This window comes from Vicugna pacos, chromosome 13 (assembly GCF_048564905.1).
Source record: "Vicugna pacos chromosome 13, VicPac4, whole genome shotgun sequence".
Lineage (NCBI taxonomy): Eukaryota > Metazoa > Chordata > Mammalia > Artiodactyla > Camelidae > Vicugna > Vicugna pacos.
Genome location: NC_132999.1, coordinates 50,813,630 through 50,836,142, shown reverse-complemented (window position 1 = coordinate 50,836,142; position 22,513 = coordinate 50,813,630). Strand labels below are relative to the sequence as shown.

At 47.3% G+C, this 22,513-nt stretch overlaps 1 protein-coding gene across 6 annotated transcripts; it reads right to left on the bottom strand.

Moving 5' to 3' along the window:
* Positions 1-431: 431 nt before the first annotated feature.
* On the bottom strand, positions 432-20,660 carry IFNLR1 (interferon lambda receptor 1). Of its 6 annotated transcripts, none has more exons than XM_072975113.1 (7): positions 20,277-20,660; positions 16,746-16,869; positions 9,556-9,740; positions 5,124-5,266; positions 3,459-3,618; positions 3,023-3,156; positions 432-1,913 (listed from the first exon to the last, which is right to left on the bottom strand). In XM_072975113.1, the coding sequence occupies exons 1-7, from the start codon at positions 20,332-20,334 to the stop codon at positions 1,170-1,172; spliced, it is 1,548 nt and encodes a 515-aa protein (XP_072831214.1). In that variant the 5' UTR covers positions 20,335-20,660; the 3' UTR covers positions 432-1,169. The 6 variants fall into 6 exon arrangements, with proteins under 6 accessions (XP_072831214.1, XP_072831215.1, XP_072831216.1 ...); XM_072975114.1 differs by lacking the exon at positions 20,277-20,660 and adding an exon at positions 16,202-16,381 and having other exon boundaries at positions 16,746-16,857; XM_072975115.1 differs by lacking the exon at positions 16,746-16,869.
* Between the last annotated feature and the right edge of the window lie 1,853 nt (positions 20,661-22,513).

Genomic DNA, 22,513 nt, shown 5'->3' with positions numbered 1-22,513 from the left:
ATCACAGGTCCAGCCTCACGAGTTAATCAGATGCCCTGGAAGGTGGGCCGTTAGTTCTTTCTTGGCTGGGAAAAGGGGGAGGGACCAGGGTCCCCCTTGGCTGGGCTCTGGCTCTGAGAGTTCAGTGTCCTGACCAGGAGGCAGGGGCAGCGAGGGCAGGAGGCAGACCAGAAGTGAGAAGCTGACAGGTGGACGCTTCCAGTCGCTCTGAGTTTAGGGTCACAGGTGGTCCCCTCAGAGCCTGGGTGGATGGAGAGTCCTACCAGCCACCAGGTGACATGTGCCAATGGTTTGGCAGGCATGGTGCTACACACATCTCTGTGGAAACCCTCCCCTTGCACCAGGTGGTACCTGCAAACATGGAAACTCAGGTAGAGAAGGAAGGTGTCTCCCCCAAGGCCACACAACCAGTAAAGGGCAGCGCTGGGATTTGGACCCAGGTCTGTCTGATATCAAAAACTGTGCAACATGTGACTCAGGACTGGGATTTGAATGATGACACCCTCCCACAAGGCCACACAACCAGTAAAGGGCAGCGCTGGGATTTGGACCCAGGTCTGTCTGATATCAAAAACTGTGCAACATGTGACTCAGGACTGGGATTTGAATGATGACACCCTCCCACATCCTCTCCAATACCCTCAGCCAACTGGGTTTTTCTTCACCGAGGCCCACTGTAGGGGGCTCATGAATCAGGATGCTGAGACTCAGGGGGGAGGGAGCCCAGTGGGTGCTGGAGAAAGGTGTAAGATTCTGCTACACCAGGTGTGCCTCCAGATTTTCTCCCCTCCTCCAAATCCAGATGGGCCCTTATGGTATCAGCCTTCAACGTCCACTGTGGCCTGACCTCACCTGCTTCATGTTGTCCAGGGATGATTTTTCCAACTGGCTTGTCACTCCAGGGACAATGGGGGTGATCTGACACCCAACCAACCTCTGACTTCAGCCCATCCTCAGCTCTACACTTCTTGGCAATCAGCCCAAAGCTGGCAGGTCACAGGACAGGGTGGCTTCTGGCTGCTTAACCTAGCAGACAGCCTCCAGCTGGGGTTCCCCAAAGGGCTGCAAGAACTCCCTGCTGCCCCAGCGATGATGCTCTCAGGCTTTCAAGTCTAGGGGGTTTCTTGAGTCCCCAGGAAGCTTGGCAGCACCAAGAAGCCAGGGGCAGCTCACCTGGCCAAGTAATGCCCCAGTGTCTGACCTCTGGTCTCGGCCCTCCGGAGGCTCTCAACTGCCCAGGTGCTGGCTTGGCTGTCCTTACTTTCTGATTCCCTTCCATCTTCTTCCTCCTCATCTTCCTCCTCCTCCTCTTCCTCAGGGCTGCTGTCCCAGCAGAAGGTCAGTGTCCGAAGAGAAACTAGGGGCTCTCTGGGGACCAGATTCAGCCCTGATGATAAGCCCCAGCTCGCCCAGGAGGAGAGGTCGTCTTTCAGGGGCTCTTCCAGGGAGCTCGAATCCTCGGGGAACTCAGATGATGGGAGAGGCCCTTGGCCTGGCCCCTTCTTGGTCAAATAGCCAGAGGACCCAGCCTCGTCCCAGGGGGAGGAGCCTGCAGTGCTGGCCCAGCTTCTGTCTGAGGAATCACAAGCAGAGGAGACTTCGACCTGGACTAGAGGAGGTCCAGTGTGTCCTGGAATCTGGTGCTCCCCACCCAAGAAGAGGGGCGTTTCGATGTAGGGCTGGAAGCTGACATCGTCGTCTGTGTCCTCCTTGTCCGTGTCCTCCTTGTGGTCCTGCTCCTCCTTGGCACTGTCCTTCTCTGATCTTGCCTGGACGGTGGCAGGGGCCCTGACTCTAGGGGTCAGCCTGACTCTTCCAGTCAGGTCTTTCTGGGGACAGAGGATCAAGTCATGCAGGCAGTCTGGGCCACTGGGTTGAAATGTTGCCCTGGGGTGTCTGTGTCCAGAGAAATCCTAATTTGGGGAAGGGAGAGAAGAAAATTCAGCCTTTCCTGAAGCATGGCTGTTCTGATTTGGGGTCCCCTGGAAATAGCCCCTGAGACAAATGTAAGTAGTTTCTTTGGGAAGCAATCCCAGGAAGTGGCAGCAAGGGAGAGCAGCCGATAGCGGGTGTAATCAGGCAAGTGACCCCCTAGGGCAGCTGGAGCTTAGCCCTGCTGGGGACTCGGAGCCACTGCAGCACGTGCGCCTCAGAGCACTGCTGGGTGAGGGGTGGAAGCACTATGGCGGTGCGAATTCCCTGGCACTTGCAGCCTGTCGTGTGCAGGGGCAGAGTGGACCCCAGAGGCCAGAGAAAGCCCCAGGTTGCAGGTGCCCACTGCAGAGGTCAAGCTGGTGACTTTTCACATAATGGGAAGGTGGAGGGATAGGGCAAGATGCAGACGCATCTAACACAGAGGTGGTCCTGCAGTGAATGGGAGTTCCCTGCAGGTCCCGGAGCCGGGAATGTTGAAAACACTCTTGTGTGGCAGGGACACTCAAGAGTCCATCCTTAAAGCTTCCACTTGGCCTGAGGGCCCACTGAGCCTCCTATGGCCCAGCCTCCCTTTCCTGGCCTTCACGTGAACAAGTCTGACACCTCCGACCTCTCCAGGCATCCCCTGCCCCAGCTGGCTCCCAGGTTCTAAGTGAGTGAGCTAGCAGACTGGCGAGGAAGTTCCAGGGTCTGCCGAGGCAAGACTCACCCTCGGTTAGATTATGAACTAAGTGCTGGGACCCTTTTAAGATGTCCCCTTTTGGTGCCACCCTCCTCGCCTCCCCTCTGGGTATCTCTCCTGAGTCCCAAGGCTGGGGGCTCTGCTCTCAGCACCTAACAAATCCTTAGCAGAGATGAAGTTATTTTAAAAAGGGACTTAAGGCATGTGTCCCTCCCTGGCATATTTACTATTTTAATTTGGTGCCAAAGGAATGAATTACTAATGGTGAAAATTTAGACAGGAAGATAGATGTTTTACAGTCAGGACCATCTCAATATTCTATCTGAACTACCTCTAAGTCTAGCTTCACTTCCTTACTCTTCAACAACCCTCCTTCTCTGTTGCACACCCCCAGATTTGCCATACCAGGGCCTGTGGCATCTTTGCACACTGAAACCAGGGGTTCCCCTTGAAGCTCTTCCAGATCACACACCCTGTGGCAACCACCACCAGCAGTGGCAGCAGAAGTGGTAGGAGCACCAGGAATGCCCAGTTGGAGCCTAGGAAGAAAAAAATAATAACAACTGGAGAAGCAGGGGGTCCTATGTATCAACTGCATATGTGCTGAGGGCTTCACATACATTATCCTATTTAATACTCATAAGAAAGAACCCATCCTATATACTGTGGAAGCCAGGGTTCAGAGAGGTTATGTAAGCTGCTCAAAGACACACAGCAAGTGGGGCGAGCTGGGATTTTAATTGAGGTGAGTCTGTTTCTAGACTTGTGGTCTTCACTACCATATTATGAGGATCTAAGGGCCTGTGGAGATGTCCCTACTTCTGTACCACTCTGCACTCACCTGGGGCCTCCAGGAAGAAGCAAGTAGGCTCGGAGAACTCGCTGTATTTAGGGTCACCAAAGGTGTAGATGGTTCTGGCGCTGAGGCAGTGGTGTCCGCTGGTGGCTGGCTGGAGGGGAATCTGGACTGGCTGGCCATGGGGAGTGACTGGAAATCGGGTCTGTTTGGAGAGAGAAGCAGAGGTGGGTAGACCTGCTGTGGGGACTGCCCTGTACAACCAGGACAGGGTGGGGTTGGCAGGCGGGACACAGCTGTGATTTCCACATCTTCTTTTCTTGCATTCAGGTTTAAACATTAATGGAGAACTTCCCAACTCTCTTCCACTGAGTCTTGACGTAGAGATGGTCTGGGGTCAAAAGTAGCCATACTACTCGGGGTCAGTCCCATGTACACCCCACCAGGGCCCTCTGGTCCTCACTGTCAGGGGCAGATTCCTCAGGTTTCCTACCCTCAGGTCCTCCCTATCAATTGCAGGGGAGGTGGGAGTGATCATTCAGCCACTACCGACACAGAGAACTCTAGGGCTGCCTGTCCAGTAGACTAGCCACTGTCCACATGTGGTTACTGAGTACTTGAAGGGCGGCTGGGACAAATCAAGATGTGCTCTAAGTGTAAAATATGCACTGGCTTTCAAAGACTAAGTGAAAAATGAACATAAAACAGATCAATAATTTTTACAGGGAATTATATGTTGAGATGATAATGTTCTATTGGATGAAATAAAATCCATTTTGAAAATTAAATTCCCCTGCTTCCTTTTACTTCCTTTAATGTGGAACATTTAAAATTACACATTGTGGCTTGCATTATATTTCTACTGGAGTGTTTGAAAGTATCTGTGAGGTTCTTAAAGGCAGGGACCACATCAGATGAAGATCTACATCCCTGGGAGCCAGAGTGTGCAGGAAGTCAGGTGTGTGAGCCTTGGTTCAGTAAAAGAAGGAATGAATAAGAACAGGGGTCAGTAAACTACAGCCCCACCTGTTTTTGAAAAGAGAGTTTTACTGGAACACAGCTACACCTGTTCACGTACTTACTTACTTAGGGTTCCTTTCGTGTTACAGATGGAGTTGAATACATGTGACAGACCGTATGGCCCGCAAAGCCAGAAATATTTACTATCTGGCCAATTGCAGAAAAAGTTTGCCAACCCCTGCCACAAATAAATATATACAGACATGTGCACATGCATACACAGAACAAGTCTGAAATTGGAAATACACCAGAGTTATTTGCAATCATCTCTGGGTACTTCCGGTTGTCTTCCCAGAACTTATTAGCGTATTCTAGTGTTTTTCTGATGAATCTGGTGGCTTGGCAAGTAGGTCTTCTGGAGCCCATCATACTTCAATCAGATTTTATTTTTTAAAAAAGAAGTTTTCATAAGTAAAAGAAAAAGATAGAAAACCACTGTGCTATTACTACCTGTTATGTGAAGGGGCAAGATGCCCTGAACTTGGCCTCTCAGGTGGAGAGGGGCAGAGGTGGGCCACAGGCCAGCCACACTGTGCAAAGTCAGGGGGTGACTGTCAGGAGTGAGAGGTATGTGGGGAAGGCTTCCTGGAGGAGGCATTCAGGGAATAGGCTGGGAGTGTGAGGAGCACTGGGGTTTGCTGGGAAGTGAGGAAGGGGACCCAGCCTGGGGGTGTGAAAGGGGCTTCTCACCTTGTTCCTGGTCCCCTCCTTCCAGAAATCCACTTCATAGTTCAGATCCGGTGGGGGCACGCAGTGGGGTAGCTGGTATGTGGCATTGACACTCAGGATCTCCTCTGTCCGGGTGAGTACCAGGACAGGCGGGGCCGGCTCCACTGACAGAAACAGAACAGGACCTGTCAGTACCATTTGGGCCACAGAGCATCCATCCGCCTGCCCCCAGGCAGGCCTGCTTCTCACCCAGCCCAGAGACAGTGACTCCTGCCGTCCCTTCCACCTGGCGGCCCTTCACACATCATTGATCTGGCAGAATCCTGCTCATTTGTATAAGTTTTCTATTGCTGCCATAACACGTGGCTTAAAACAACACAGATTTATTATCTCACAGTTCTGTAGGTCAGAGTGTGGGTCGACTCGATGGGGTCCTCAACTCTTAGTCTCACAGGTTGGAAATCAAGGTGTCAGTTGGCCTGGACTCTTACTGGAACCTCTGGGGGGAGAATTCACTTCCAGGCTCATTCAGGTTGTCCACAGAATTCAGTTCCTTGTGGTTGTCAGGCAGAGATCTGTTTCCATGCTGGTTGTTGGCTGGGAGCCTCTCTCAGCTCCTGAAAGCATCTACATTTCCAATCACATTGCCCCTCATCTTCCAGTGAGGAACACCATGGCTGAATCCTTCTCACTTCAAATCTCTCTGATTTTCCCTTCTTCAACATCTCTTCTGCTTCCAGCTGGAGTGAGTTCTCTGCTTTTAAGGGTTCATGGGATTAGACTGGGCCCATTTTGATAATCCAAGATAATCTCACTATTTTAAGGTCCATAAACTTAATTAAAATCCCTTTTGCCATGTAATAGTAACACCTAACATATTCAGAGGTTCCAGGGATTAGGGCATGAACATCTTTAGGGGAGTCATTCTGCCTATCATGGTCTGGACTCCCCCAGATTCACGTCCCTCCCAACTGCAACATCCATTCACCCCATCCCAAGGTCCCCCAAGGTCTCATCCCATTACAGCATCAACTCAAATTCCAAAATCCCATCACCTGAAGTATCTACATCAGGTTCAGGTGAGACTCTGGGTACAATCTATTCAGTGTGACTCCTGGGGCACAACTGCCATCCATTTGTGGGCCCGTGAAAAGAAAGTACATGTTATCGGCTCCCAACATGAGATGGTGGCAAAGGCACAGGATAATCGTTTTAGACATTCTGGTTCAAACAGGGAGAAATAGAAGGTAAAAAGGAATCACTGGGCGAAAGCAGTTTTGAAATGTTGCCAGGTGAACTCCATTAGGTGTTAAGGTCTGGGAAGTACTTCTGGCTCTCAGCACTGCTCTCTGGGCTCTTGGTTCCACCCTCTGAATCATCCTTCCTTTTCATGGAAGGTAGCAGCTACTTGCAAGCTAGGTCGTTTTACCAGTCTGCTTCTTTCCAGTGGAAACTGGGACGGGGGGATGGGTAACAGCCTTCTTTCATTTCATATTCTCTCCGTCCCTTCTCGTCCAAGCTGGCAGTGTTTCTGCTGATATAAAATTCTTGAGAATTTTACGGGTCTCCTGTGGATGTCACGGGGACCCACTCCATTAGACAGATGCTAGTTCCACAAATCGTTCTGAAATAAGCCCCTCTCGATTTTTGGCTTTTGCTGAGCTGGTTGAGGGGTGCCACTTTAGCTTTCAAGAGGCCCCTCGATTTGACTGAGGGAAACTGAGTCATGCCCTTAAATCCTCTTCAAAGAGCCATTTTTTGACTGAACATTTTTGATCTTTCTGGGGTCTTAGTAAATGGCTGTACAACCACACACTTGGCTACTTCTCTCCTTCACACTCTTGGAAGCAATTTTTTCATTTTAGTCTCTCTGGCCATCTGGATAGGTTGAGAATTTCCCAAATTTTAAAGTCCTGGTTCCTTTTTGTTTAGGCTGTTTTCAATTTCTCTCTCTCTTTCTCCTTGTGTTTTGCTATAATTACCAAGAATAGACCAGGATGTTACTTGGAAATCACCTTGATTAAATATCCAAATTCACCATTTACAAGTTCTGCTTTCCAAAACCTGCAGGACAATTCTGCTAATCTTTTTGCCAGTATGTAAGAGGCATTCTCCTTCCTCAAATTTTCTTTTTTTTTTTTCCAATTAAGTTTTAGTCAGTTTACAGTGTTGTTTCAACTTCTCCCTTCCTTAAATTTTCAGCAACACATTCCTCACTTCCTTCTTTGAGGCAGTGCCTTTAACATCCATAATTCTACTAACAGTCTGTTCAGGGTGATTTAAGTATTCTTGAAGGAGATTTAGGTTTTCTCTAGGATGCTACTCACTTCCTTGTGAGCCCTCACTGGCAGTCTTTAACGTCCATATTTCTACTGACAGTCTGTACAAGGTCATCTAGGTGTGACTGATGGTTTGAAGATGCAGGAGGCAAGGAATAAAGCAATAAGAGAAAATTAATACACCACTGTTCAAGGTCCAGCCGAAATGCCACTTTTTCCATACAGCCCTCCCTGATTACCAGCCTGCAGGAGCTCTGACCACACTGGTCATCCCTACCCTGCATTTCTGCTCAGGGAAAACATGTGGCTTCCCCCAGATACCACTACTTATGTGTTCAGGAAATATCTACTGGACACTGATATGTATTCAGCCCTGGGCAGGGAGGGAATGGGAGATGAGGCCTCCACAAACCTTGACCTCCAGGAGTTGGAAGAAATTAGGGGAAAATGAAATATGCAAACTACTGAAATTCAGGAAAGAAAGTGACCAGGGCCACATTTGAGGGCAGCAGAAGAAAGGTCACTGGGACTTGAAGTGTGATGTAGGGGAATCAGAAGAGCTTCAAGGAGGAGAAGGTAAAAAGAATTAATAAAAAAAAAAAGTAACCTCTTCTCTGCATCTTTCCCTACTGTTCTAGTTCTTATTCCTATCCATGCAACCACTGCAGTGGTTCATCCATCATCCTTCCAGCCAGTCTTTCTGCCTGCCTTCCCTTCTTTCTTTTCCTTTACATCCATCTATCCATCCTTTCCCTTCCCATTCACTCATATTTCTCAATGGTCCTTCCTTCTTCTTAATCATCCTGCCTTCCTTTCTTTCCAACCGACATCCCTTCCTTCCTATCCATCCTTTCTTCCTATTCATTTATACTTTCTTCCTTCCTTTTATCTAGCCAATCAGCCTATGTTTTTGTTTCTACTCCTCCATGCTTCCCATCCATCCATTCTTTTCTTTCCAGACATCTTTCCACCTTGTTTTTCCTTTATCCTTTGCCTCTCCTCCCCTCTCATCCTTCCTTTCCTTCCCAGGCAGCCAGCCTTCCTTCTATGCTCTCTACTCACTGATCCATCATCTGCTTTCATTCCTATCCTCCATCTCTCCATCCATACTTGCTTCTTTCCTTGTGAGCATTTATCCCTCCATCTAGTCTCCTTCCTTCCCACTCATCTCATCATCACTCCCTTTCCATCCTCTCCATACTTCCTTTCTGCTTCCCCATCCATCCTTTTCCTCTTTCTATCCATCTACCCAGTCAGCTTCCTCCCATCCAAATCATCCCTTCTTTCTTCTCTGCCATTCTTTCCTGCCCCATCCTTATTTTAATCCCTTCTTCCCGTTCCTTCAAGCCCTATTTTGTCCTCAGAAGCTTGGACAACAAGTTACAGATCTCAGCTCCATGAGGCTGTTGTCTGAGTATTTTTTTTTTTTTAGTGGAGGTACTGGGGATTGAACCCAGGATCTCGTGCCTGCTGAGCATGTGCTGTACAACTGGGCTATACCCTCTGCCCAGCGATTGTCTGAGTATTTATCCTTCTCTTCTTACCACCCCATCTCACTCTTGACCCGATCCAGTGCCTTGTCTACGATCAGAAAGGGCCATTTCACGCCCATCTCCACCACTTACTAGCTGGCAAGTTCCTTAACCTCGAAGAGTTTTGTTTTGCTTATTTTTTAAAAAATGGGTTGATGAAAACAAACCTCACAGGTTTGTTGTGAAGATTAGAAATAAAATATATCGTGGGAAAAAAAGTGCTCTCCTCACTCAGTGTGAACACTGGCGACTTCTGATGCCATAAGCATAGGGAATGTATCTTTTCTATTTCGTCTTCTTTTCCCCACAAATTTCTACAATGTACAGAAATTACTTTAATTTTTTTTTATTTCTCAAAGAGAGAGACTGAACATAAAAAAGTAGGTATGAGCATATAAAGCGCCTTGTGTAGTTCACGACCAAGGTTGTGCTCAATAAAAGGTAACGGACCACATTAGCAGGAGGCACACACTGAATTGCTGGTGCTGGTCACCTCCTCTCACTCCCTGCCACGAAGTCGGGCTGCCAGGGCCCATGGCGGGCTGCCCACTGTTTTGGGGAGGTGGGAGACAGGTGACTAGGACAGCAGCCGCACTGAGCCCAGCTCCTGGACAGAGAGCCTCCCACAGGTCCCTCACCTACCTTCAAAAAGGTAATCTATGGAATTCGACTCCACCCAGGGGGACCGGGCGCTGGGAGAAGCCGCTTGCACGCGCCCCTTGAACTTGTTGCACAGGTCCTGTTTTTCCAGGCACATCAGAGAACACACCAGCTCTTTGATCCCTGCACACTTATCCACTCTTCGCCACCGTTTGGGGGTTGCAGAGCTGAGGGAGGAGACAGGAGAGAGCAGGACATGGAGTCACCCTCTTGGTGTGAGGAAACTTGGAGAACATGTGATCACTCGTCCCTCTGTCCCACCTGACGGTCCATCCACCCATCTGTTCAGCTAGCCAATCACTGGCTGAGACAGAATGAGAACAATCCAGTTAGGAGCTCAGGGCCTTTGGTGACAGATGAGGGTGGGAATCCTGGCTCTGCCTCTCATGAGCCCTGGGACCTTACGCAGTCACCACCCTAAGCGTCCGTCTCCTCATCTGTCACGCCTCCCCACAGGGCCATTGTGGTGGCTGCTGTTGTTAAGACTAGTAACCATTTTCCACATGTGTATTTGTTCAGGCACTTATGGACCACCTCCTGTATGTCGGGCACCATGCTGGGTGCTGTGCAGATGTCAGAGGGGAAAACAACAGTTCATGACTCCAACCTCCTGAGAACACTGAGATCCAGAGACGGGACCTGCTTGCTGGGCATGTTCTTGGGGAATTAGTGATACATGACAGACAAAGTCCTGCCCTTAGGAATTTCCATGCTGGTGGAAGGGGATGTGAGACAATCATCATGTCAACAAGATAGATCCAGGGGCTGGTAAGTGCAGTGATAACAGGGTAACATGAGGTGACTGCTTTCCAAAGGCAGCTCAGGAAAGGCCAGGAAGGGAGTGTTGAAGCTGAGGCTGCGATGATGAGAAGGAGCAAGGAAAATGCCTGGGGGAAGGACAGCAAAAGTAAAAGCCCTGCGATGGGAAGGGGCTTGATCAGTCCAGAAAAAAGCAAGGCCAGGGTGGCCAGTGGACAAGGAGGCAGAAGATGGACAGACTGGAGCTGAGGGTGGAGGGGGTGGGCAGAGCAGGCAGGGTCTCGCCATCTTGGTAAGGAGTTGGGATTTTATTCCAAGTGTGATAGGAAGCCGCCAGAAGGTTCTGAATAGGGGGACTGAGGTTATCCAGTTTATGTTTTTAAAGTATCACTCTGATAAGCCAGCTAGGAGGCGCAGCAGTGGTCCAGAGAGAATGGGGGTAGAGATGGCAAGATGAGGTTGGATGGAGGGTATATTTTGGAGGCAAAGCTGATAAGACTTGCTGATGGATTGGATGTGGAATGTGAGGCAAAGGAGAACTGGGGACTCTTCCTGGGCTTTGAGGCTGAGCAAGGGGTGAAAGGAAAAGGCTGAGATGTGCGTAGGCAAAGAGAACTGATTTGAGGGAAGAATTCCCCCGTTTTGTTTCTTGCTGGTGTTAGACCATGTGAACTTTAACAAAAAAAGGAACTGGTAATATGAGACAAAATAGAGACTTCAAAGTTCAAAGCATTACTAAAGATGAAAAGAATCAGTACACAACAGTAAATGGTTCCATTTACCAGGAAGATATAAAAATTCTAACTTATACCTGCCTACTAAGTAGCTTCAAACTCTATTCAGCCAAAAAACACAAAACTACAGGAAGGATTAGAAAATCCACAATTACAATGAGAAATTTTTAATACACCTCACTCAGTAATTGACAATTAAACAAAAAAACCAATTAGTCAATATTTCAAAAAATGAACTACATAATTATCAGAGTTGATCTAATGGACATAAACAGAAAAAACAAGAAATGGGTTTAGCCACACAGATACTATAGACAAAATATTAACAGATATTAACAAAAATAAAGCAATTCTCAAGAAATTTCAAAGAATAGGTATCTCTCAAACTACTTCCTCTGACTGCAAATAATCCAGTTAAAAGTCATTAACAAAAAAGAGAACTAAAGAAAGTTTGACCATTTTTAAGTGTTTTAAAATGACTCATGGATCAAAGAAAGAATTAGGGAAGTTAGTAAATCTCTAAAACTGAATGATGATGAAAATAATGCAAATAAAGATTTGAGGTGCAGCTCAGTAATACTTAGAGGGACACGTACAGCTATAAACATTTATAACAGAAAATAAGGAAGAATAGAAATTAATAAGCTAAGCAATTGACTGAATGAAGCAGTCAGAAAACGCATGCTAAAAACACATCCACAAACAGATCAAATCTGTGAACTGCTACTTCCAACCGGGCTAAAGGACATTTTAAAATGATACAAGACATGAAAGAACAACACAAAACAGAATCAGAGAAGCCCAGAAAGAAGGTAACAGAACAAGGGAAAGAATCAGATTAAAAAAAGAAAACAACTGCATTTCAGAAATGAGGAATCAATTAGAAGAAACGTAGAGCAAATCAAAACAACAGATAATGCCTCAAAAGAAACAGAAAGTGAAAAGAGAGAAAGTTTTCACAATAAAAGAGAACTGAAACATACATGCTGAAATTAGACAACTTCCAGAAGAAAGCACAGAAGGGGATCTTTGTGACCTCGAGTCAGGCAAGTAGTTCTTAGGACAACAAGAGCCTTTACTACAAAAGAAAAGAAACCTGTCGTGTTAGTCTGCCAGGGCTGCCGTGACAAAATGCCAGACTAGGGGGCTGAAGCAGCGGAAAGTGTATTTCTCACCATTCTGGAGGCTGGAAGTCCAAGATCGTGGAGTCAGCGGGTTTGCTGTCTCCTGAGGCCTCTCTTAGGAGATGGTCACCTCCTTACTGTGTTCTTACATGGCCTTTTTTCTTGTGCGAGAGCATCCCTGGTGTCCCTTCCTCTTCTCATAGAGACCAGTCCTACTGCATCAGGGCTCTACCCTTAGCCCCACGTTTAATCTTAATACCACTTTAAAGGCCCTATCTCCTAATTCAGTCACATGAGTGTTAGGGCTTCAGCACGTGAGTGACTATAGAGGGGACACAATTCAGTCCACAACAGGGCTATTATGAATTAAGCTGCTATGAAAGTTCATGTACAAGTCTTTGTACGGACATATGTTTTCATATCTCTTGGCTAAAGATCTAGGGGTTGAATCTGGGGAACTCGGTAACTAAATGTGTAACTTTTTCTTTTTAGGTTATTAAAAGATATTGAATAGAGTTCCCTGTGTTATACAGTAGGTCCTTGTTGTTTATCTATTTTGTATATAGTACTGTGTCTATGTTAATCCCAAACTCCTAATTTAGCCTTCCCCCATGAATATGTAACTTTACAAGAAACTGTTAAGCTGTTCTCCAAACTGACTGTACCATTGTAGTTCCCACCAACCATGTATAGTCATTATCCATGGGGGACTGGCTCTAGGACCCCTTTTTGGTATTGAAATCTGTGGATGTTAAATTCCCTTATATAAAATGGTCTAGTATTTGCATATAACCTATTCACATCCTCCTATATACTTTAAATCATCTCTAGATTACTTATAATACAAAATGTTATATAAATAGTTATAAATACAATGTAAATGCTACATAAATAGTTGTCCTTGTGTGGCAAACTCACATTTGGCATTTTGGAACTTTCTGGATTAAAACAAATATTTTTTTTTGACCCATGGTTGCTTGAGTCCATGGATGCAGAACCCCTGAATATGAAGGGCCAATTGCATGAGAGTTACTCCACATGTTTGCCTACACTTAGTATTGTCAGACCTTTTAATTTTAACCATTCTAGTGAGCGTGTAGCAGTATTTCACTGTAGTTTTACTCTGCATTTCCCTAATGACTGATAATGGTGAACATATTTTCATATGCTTATTGTCCACTTGTATATCTTCTTTTGTGAAGTGACTATTCAAATCTTTTTGGGTGATATATCTTCTTTTTTTTAAACTTTTTTTTAATTGAGTTATAGTCATTTTACAATGCTGTGTCAAATTCCAGTGTAGAGCACAATTTTTCAGTTTTACATGAACATACATATATTCATTGTCACATTTTTTTTCTCTGTGAGCTACCACAAGATCTTGTATATATTTCCCTGTGCTATACAGTATAATCTTGTTTGCCTGTTCTGCATATGCCTGTCAGTATCTATAAACTTTGAAATCCAAGTCTGTCCCTTCCCACCCCCTGCCCTGTCTTCTCAGTATTAAGATGTAGGGGTTCTTAATCTATTTGGATACAAGTCTTATACAAGTGTAAATACTGTGAATATATTTTTTCTCAGTGGCTGGCTTTTTCATTTTCTTCAGGCTCTTTTTTTGAGAATAAAAGTTTTAAATTTGGTGAAATCCAGTTTATCAGTATTACTAAATTGTGCACCCCTTTAATTCATATGCTGAGCCCCTAACCCCTCAATGTGACTGTATTTGGAGATAGGGCCTTCAAAGAGGTAATTAAGATTAAATGTGGTCACAACAGTGGGGAGCCCTCAACCAATAGCACTGGTGTTATAAGAAGAGGAAAGGGCACCAGGGATGCTCTCACACAAACAAAAGGCCGGTAGAAAACACAGAGGGAAGATGACCATCTCCTGTGAGAGGCCTCGGGAGAGAGCAAACCTGCTGACACCTTGATCTTGGACTTCCAGCCTCTGGAATGGTGAGAAATACATTTCTGTTGTTTAAGACCCCAATGTGTGGTATTTCGTTACGGCAGCCCTAGCAAACGAATACAGATTTTAGTACCATAGTGGGGTGCTACTGTAACAAATATCTAAAAATAAGTTAGTGGCTTTGCAGCTGGCTAATGGGTAGAGGCTGAAAGACTTTTGAGGTTTATGTTATAAAAAGCTAGAATTACCTTGAAATGACTGTCGGTAGGAATATACATGTTAAAGGTGATTCCGGGGCGATCTCAGATGGAAAGGAGGAGCATCTTACTGGAAACTGGAAGAATGATCCTTGTTATAAAGTACAAGGAACTTGGCTGATTATACTTTACAGTGTCATGGAAAATTAGAAGTGAAAAGCAATGAACTTGGATACTTAGCTGAGGAGATTTCTGAGTAGTGTGTTAAAGATGTGATCTGGTTTCTTTCTACTGCTTACAATAAAACGAGAGAGGAGAGATAAATAGAAGGAATTCTTAAATAAAAAGGAACAAGAACTTGAAGATCTGGAAAATTCTCAGCCTATACCTATTACAAAACATGAGAGAGCATGTTTTGGAGAGAATACCAAGATTGTGGCTGGAAAATGATTTCATAAAGAGATCATGGGTGAAGCTCCCAGATGTAATCAGTCATCTCGGTAGAAGCCAAGAATAGAGATGGGATTATTATATACATCACCCCAGCTCTGTTCCCTGAAAAGATGTAAAAGCAATGGCTAAGCAGTGATCAGCACAGGTAGCACACAGACTATGTTCTTTAAAACCACTTCCCACCAAATGGAAGAACGGCTGGTTTCAGGTTTTAGGTCAGGAATCATGCAAATGAATCTGGAACATGTCTTCATAACAGATAGCAATAAAGATAGCAAGACTTACTAGGGTCAAGTTAAAAGGACCCAGGAGCCAACGTGAAGAGACTTTCACTGAACAAGATGAGACAATTCAAGGTTCAATGAGTAGAATACATTGCAGTGAATTGAAACCATCGGGTATAAGTACTTGAGATCATAACGATAATAAAACGACAAGTCAGGGGCTGGGTGTAGCTCCATGATAGGGAGCATGCTTAGTATGCACGAGGTCCTGGGTTCAATCCTCAGTACTTCCATTTAAAAAAAAAAAAGAGAGAAAGAAAAGAGAAAAAAAGAAGTCAATCAATGTTGGGACACAAGAGGGAACCAACTCACTTTTTTGAAAACTGGTATATTAAAGGGGAAAAAAAACCCACGTGTTTATTCTATCTTGCTTATTTGAATAGTACTGTTGAACTGTCAAACACTACATGAGAGGAAGCATCTCTTTATAAAATAATTCCAACTAATAAATGGAAAAATAATACAATTAGAATATCACTGCTTTGGAATCCTCACTGGTGTTGAAAAGCATAAAGGGGAAGGAAAATATCATAAAGATCCAGAGGTTGGGCTTTTGACTCTTCAGTCAATGTATCCCATCTCCACTATTCTCAGCTGTGTGACTGAGCAAAACACTCTCGCTGCTTCAATCTCCTCAACGGCAGAGTGGAGTTACTGAACCCCTTCTCACGGGGCGGTGTGAGATTAAATCCGTTTCATGTTATGGACACAGTGCAAACAGCAAACACCCTGGACATGTTAGATGTTTTCTGCCTCCTGATACAGTTCTATACTGTACTTTCTTTTGACAGCTCTCTCACAGTCTGTCCGCTGCCCAGCCAGGCCCCCATCACTCACATCTGGATGCTACATTTGGAGAGTCCGTATATTAACAGGAAGAGCACAAGCTTTGGGGTCAGAACAGACCTAGGTTTTCCTTCTGATTCCATCACTGGTTTCCTTGGGCAAGTCATGGCACCTCTGAGCTGTTTCCTCACTTCTAAAGTGGGGGAAATGCAGTGCCTGCCTGGTGATACTGGGAGGAAGAGGGGAAATATTCATGCAAGGCTCGCAGCACTGAGGCTGGCACAGGGTTGGTCCCGAGTACCAGGCAGTCCCTTTTCCCTCCTGCTTCCTCCTTCTTACCAAGTCTAGATTAATCCTCCTATTTGCTTTTCTCAGCTTACTCTCTTACGGAAGCTCTTTAGATGACTTCCCACTGTGGGCAAAGATGGCCAATCTGCTTTCATTTTCACATTCTTCTGGATCAGCAGTGGCTGCCTGGGCTGCCAAGCTGAGAAGGACCCAGGGTTCTGTGCAGGCTCCATAGGGAAAAGGGTGATCAGCGAGCGACGCCTACCACAGCTCTGCAAGAGATACACTTGCCTCCCTTATTCCCTGGAACGCTGAGGACCCCATCCAGGCCTTAGAGAATTCCATCATTGGGCCTTCGCAGCTCCATCCAAGTCCTGCTCTGACTTTTCTCAAAGATCCACCCCACCCCTGGCAGGCCCATCACCTGTGCATTCACTATTTTCCATTCAACATCATCCCCACCTCCAGACCTTTATCAAACTCCCTCTCCCACTACGTGTCCTGTGCTGGCTCCAGTAGGACACAGGCAACCAGTGAGAGCTGCTCACACTGGATGCAGCTATTCCAGAGAAGTCCCTCCAGCCCCTGCCCACCTCCTCAGTCTCCCCACCCACCAACCCAGAGGCACCTCTCCACCTTTGATAGGCCACAAAATAGGTCACGTCCTGGGCGTTGCCAGGCCCAGGGAGCCACGTCAAGTAGACACTGAAGTTCCGGGAGAGCAGCATCACGTTCTGTGGAGGGGCCAGAACGGGCTTCCCTGCGGGTGAGAAAGAGGTCACAAAGCCTGCAGCTTCTGGCTGGTCTTGACATGGGCCATTCCAAGCTGAGGAGCCGCATGGCGGACAGTCAGGTGCTTGCTGAGTTTAAGGACCAGGAGTTTCCTGGCGTGGCTGAAGCACAGGGGACATGATGTAGGCTGGAAACCAGAGGGTCAGGATTCCAGTCACAGCTGTGCCACTGACTGGCTGTACTGCAGCCCCTTCCCCTCCCTCAGTGGCCCATCTGAGTCATGAGAGGACCGGCCCACTCTGGCCCCTGAGTGTTCCGGCAGGATGCTGCAGAACAGGAACCATCTAATAGAACCCTGGACTCCAGGAGGGAACATCCCTGAGGGTCTCAAGGAGCAGGGGCTCTGTCTTGTTCTCAGTTGTGTCCCCAGAGCCTGCCTGCAATGGTCCCTAGCACGTAGTAGGTGCACAGCAAAAACCCGTTGAGTGAATGCATGGATACTGTGATAACCTGGACTATTCCAAAGCCTCCTAACTGGTCTCCCTGCTTCCAACCTTGTCCCCGCAATCCATTCTCCACATAGCAGCAAGGGTTAAAATGAAAGTCAGATCATGTCACTCTTCTGCTTTAAACCTTCTAATGGTTCTATTTCACTCAACATAAAATCCAAAGGCTTTCCAATCACCCACAAGACCCTACCCAATCCCACCCACGACTCCCCTTGCTCCATCTGCTCCAGCCACGCTGGCCGGTTCCTGTTCCCAGAGCTTGCCGGGCTTGCTCCCACCTCTGGACTGTTTCCTCTGCCTAGACTGCTCTCTCCCTGGATATCCATCTAGTTCACTCCTTCACAGCTCTGCTTAGATGTCACTGTCTCAGTGACTCTTTCCCTCACCACGTCTAACTGGCTCCTACTTCCTTCTTTGGCACCTCCTCCTTCTCACTGCTAACCCTCATCTTCAGAAATACGCATCTGATTACACAACTGCCCAGTTTCTGCCTCCCCTTGTCCTCATAATAAAGTCCATGTTCCTTGTCAAGGTACGTAAGGCCCTGCCCAGCTTGGCCTGGCTGGGCCACCTTGTCAACCTCTTCCTGACACCTCCCCCACCGACTCACCAGGCTGCAGCCAATCTTGCTTGTTGCCCTTTTCAAACCACTGCATTCTTTTGTGTGCCTTTGAACCCAGGTGTCTTTGACTGCCTGGTATTCACTATCTCATCTTGTACAGACTTGATTCAAACGTCACTTCCTCCAGGGAGTGTTCCCTGACATCTTTCAGACATAGTGGTGATGCTGCTGCTGCTAATAACAGCTGCTAATGTGCACTGTGTCCAAGCTACGTGCCAGGCACTCTACGAAGCACGTTACCTGCATTTTCTCTCTCAATTCTCCCCACCTCCCTAGGAGGCAGGTACTATCTATGAACATCACATTACAGATGAGGAAACTGGGGTCCTCTCAGCTAATAAGGTGTAGATCAGAACTGAAATCCAGCTCCAAAGTCTGAGCTCTTGATCACACTTCCTCCCCCAGGTTCTCATGGGGCCTGTTCAGCCCGATTCTTCCAACATCTATAGATCACTGTTGGTCAAGGACATCTACTGGTCACTGTCTTGCCAGAGGTCACAAAGTGGACTACAACTCCATTCCTGTCCTTTAGAAACTCATGGGCCTGCAGAGAATTCAGTGTCCCGAAGTGTCACATGGGCTATGATGGAAATCCATACAGGTGACAGATAGTATCAGGGAGGGAGGGGCTGGTTTGCTGATGGCTCTCAGTTTGGCTCCCCACCCGTGACCTTTAAGACTCAATTATGGTGACTGCTTCCTCCCCACCCAGCTGTGTGCTCCAGCTGGAAATGGATCACCAAGATGCTAATGCTGACAGTGCTCCCAGCTTCTAGACTGTCTAGCAGGTGGCAGGCAGGAGGACAAAATCTGTGTACAAGTGGCTTATAAACCATCCTTTGGGCAGGACAGGCCTCAAATCTGAGCTTGGCCACCGTGGAGAAACAGCAGCTAGAGTAGTTACTGTCTCTTGAGCCTTCGAATGGTGTCAAGCACCAGGGTGACACTTTACACACAAAATCTCATTCAATCCCCAGGACAAACTATCGTATGGGATAAGCATCATTCCCCTTCCATGGAGGGCACCAGGCTCAGAGACAGACGGTAAATAACTTGCCTGAGGCTTCACAACCAGTGTGTGTGGGAGCCAGGATGTAAAACTGAACCCAGCTGTGCTTCGCCCTAAACCTTCACACCATGGTTTGTGTCGAGTACACTAAATATCCCTCTGGTGTAAGTACAGCTAGGTCCAGACAGGAAAACTATTGAGTTTGACAGCGAGAAAGGGGGACAGAGAACCCCAGCCCCCCCTCCCCCCACACAGGTACACTGTCCCTCATCAGCTGCAGTAACACTCTCTGCTGCGAAGGCACCAGAGGCTGGGCATCTCTGAGCTGGCCTGGGTGAACGGGCCCCCCTGAGTCAGCTGCCCGCTCCACAGCCAAAGCTGGCCATGCTGGCTTCAGCCTGGCTTCTGTGTTCTGCGTGTCTCACCAATGCCTTCTCTCCTGGGAAATTCCCTTAACTACTCTGAGCCTCAGTTTCCCCAACTGAACAGGGAGAATATAATATCTACCTCATAGGAAGGCTGGGTTGTGATACATAACTAGAATAATGGGGTGCCCAGGGCAAAGACACTCAAAGAAAAGTTGGCTTTTAATATTAGTATTAGATTATTTCCCAGGGGCCTTCTAGCTCTTAAATTACTAGTCTAAGACTAGGGAGAGATCCTGGAGGCAATTTTGGGACCGACTTTCCCCCTGGATTGGTTGGGGCATGGAGGTTGGGTCCTTTCCCAAGGTATTCTGTACCCTGTCACCTTATTTACCAGTGAGGCTCAGCAGAAATGAGGCTTGTTAGAACAGCAGGGCACAGGCTGAGCTGGAGCACCTAATCCTCGGGACGGGGGAACTTCTGAAACCCCCAGCAGAGGGAAGGGGAGGAAGGGCATTTCCGCCTGACTTCTCCTAACTGGGGAGGGTCAAGTATGGTATTAACGCAGGGGACAGCGCTTTTAGGAAACTTTAAGAAGCACTTTATAAATAAATGCAGCTGACTTTTGAACTGCCACCGTCTCTTTTCTGGTTCACCTGAAGCCGAACTGGCATTAGGAAACTGAATCAGTTTATTCCCGGAAAGGAATTTCAAAGACCCAGGTCTGTTCAGTTCTTGGAAGAAGAAACCTGGTGGTGGATGGGCACCGGCCGATTCGCAGCACCCAACACCAGTCACTGCGCACAGACTGCGGCCCCGCGGCCCTCCCTCCCCGGAGTTCTGGGTCCGAAGGTGGGTGCATCCTGGCTGGAGCGCCCCGCGCCCACCCCGCGGCCCGCGCCCGCCCCGCGGCCCGCGCCGCGCCCTTACCTGAAGCGGACTGCAGCAGGCCCAGGAGCAGCGGGGCCCACCGCCAGGCCCCCTTCATGCCGGCCCTCCCGCGGCCCTCAGGCGGGGCCAGGTCCCGCCTCCTGCCTCCCGCCTCCTGCCTCCTGGCGCCCCCAGGGCAGGTGACTCGGCCGACAGCCAATCGGAGGCCGAGCCGCGGACCAGCCGCTCCCGGGCCAGGACTCCTCCGGGGCTGCCCCTGGGGCAGCCCCGGCCGCCCGGCGCCCGGCGCCCGGCGCCCGGCGCTGGCTCTGCCTCCGCTCAAACGCCCACCGTAGCTCCTCAGTGCCTCTACTTCGTTTCGTTCTTCCCAATCCTGGAGGAAATCTCAGTAAATCCGTGTGTGGAGGGAGAGGAGGGGAGGAAAACTTTATTATTAATAACCACAGTTAGAAATGCCAACACAGGGACTTCTAACAGGACTGAGTCAAGTTCAGAGCCAGTTTCAACACAGCCTCAGACACCAGTGGCTGGATTCCAGCCGAGTTCTAAGCCAAGCACTTTCTGCTCATTATCTACTTTAATCCCTGCGAGAATCCAGTGGGTCTGTCCTGTTTTTCTCTGCATCCTTCATGCGGAGAGTGGCAGCCTCCAGAGCTTAATGGGCTTGTTCCAGGGAAAACCGGTCCCCGACCCCAAAACCTGTGACGTGTTACCAGTCACCTGAGCAGTAATAGTTCCCAAATATCAGATCCAATCTCACCACAGACTAGTCTAAGGTCATTAAAAAAGATGTTGCCAAAGCATATATAATGACTTCAGGGCTGTTTCCAATACACTCCGTAGCAGAAAATCAAGTACCAAAAGATGGGCCCATTAAAACCATGTGCCTGAAGGGAGGGATATACACCAGTATATTAGTGGTTGTCCCTGGGTGGTGAGGGTTTTTTTTTTTTTAGGTTTTGTTCTTTCTGTTCATGTTTAATTTCTAAATTTAAGTAATTAAATTCATCGTAAATTCAGCTGAGTTAATGCCAAATTAATATGTATTGCTTTTCCAACAAGAAGTCACTTTTATTCTAAATATAATCATAGCTCTCCTTTATTAAATATGTTATTTTCTGTCCTTCCACAACTCTCAAAGGAGGTATTGCTTCCTCTTTTCAGATGAAGAAACTGCCATTCTGAGACTCCAGAGAGCTTATGCAAGTGCTAGATTCTGGATTCACTTCCAGACCTGTCTGACTCCATGGTCACATTGCCTCTGGGTAACTGCTTTGTTCACTCTCTGGCCTCAGGGATGGGTTGGGTGATCGTTATTCCCTTGTGACGGAGCCTGTGAACTAGGAGCAGACCCATCGCAGAGAGAGTCCTGGGGCTCACTTCCATGGTAGATGCTGGCTCCCAGCTTGGATCCCAGCAGTTCTTGGGAGAGAGAATGCATTTTCATAAGGACTTGGTTGCCTTGTGTTTGGCCCTGGGCACAGGTGTTCAGAAATTTCAGGATGTTTCTAGGATATGCATCATGCTTTTAGCTCAGTCACTACTTCTTAACAGGGGCTCACAGAGGCCATCTGCAAACCTCAGAGGCAAGGAAGATGAAAGAGGTCTCACGTGGGAGGCACACTAAGTATCTCTGAAATCTCTGAAACTGTGACTTTATCTGATGAACTGCAGCTCTTTCAGACCCAGAAGCCCACTGAACTGGGAGCAGTTTGGATGGGGGAGGGGGGTGGCGGGGAGGGAGGATGTGGACAAAAGTGTCTTCATTTGCCTCCTGTTCCACACGTTTGGCTCGTCTGAATCTGGCACCTGTTTTTTTTTTTTTTTAATTCTTATTTTTATTGAAGTGTAGTTGATTTACAATGTTGGTTTCGTGTGTACAGCAAAGTGATTCAGTTATCCATACGTTATACATTTAGATACAAATATACATTCAGATACACATATACATTCAGATTCTTTTCCATTTTGGCTCATTACATAGTTCTCTGTGCTATACAGTAGGTCCTTGTTGTTTATCTTTTATATATAGTGATGTGTATCTGTTAATCCCAAACTCCTAATCTATCCCTCCCCGACTTTCTCCCCTGGTAACCACAGTTTGTTTTCTATGTCCACTGGCACATGTTCTTTCTGACAAAATCTGTCTCATGCTTGCTTTCTATTGTTCCCTTTCCCTCCACCCCATAATTTCAAGTTAGGAAACTGTGTGTCTCGACACCTTGTTGCATCAATACAAAAGGATATTTTGTGACCACAAAAGTCAAGCAAGTTGC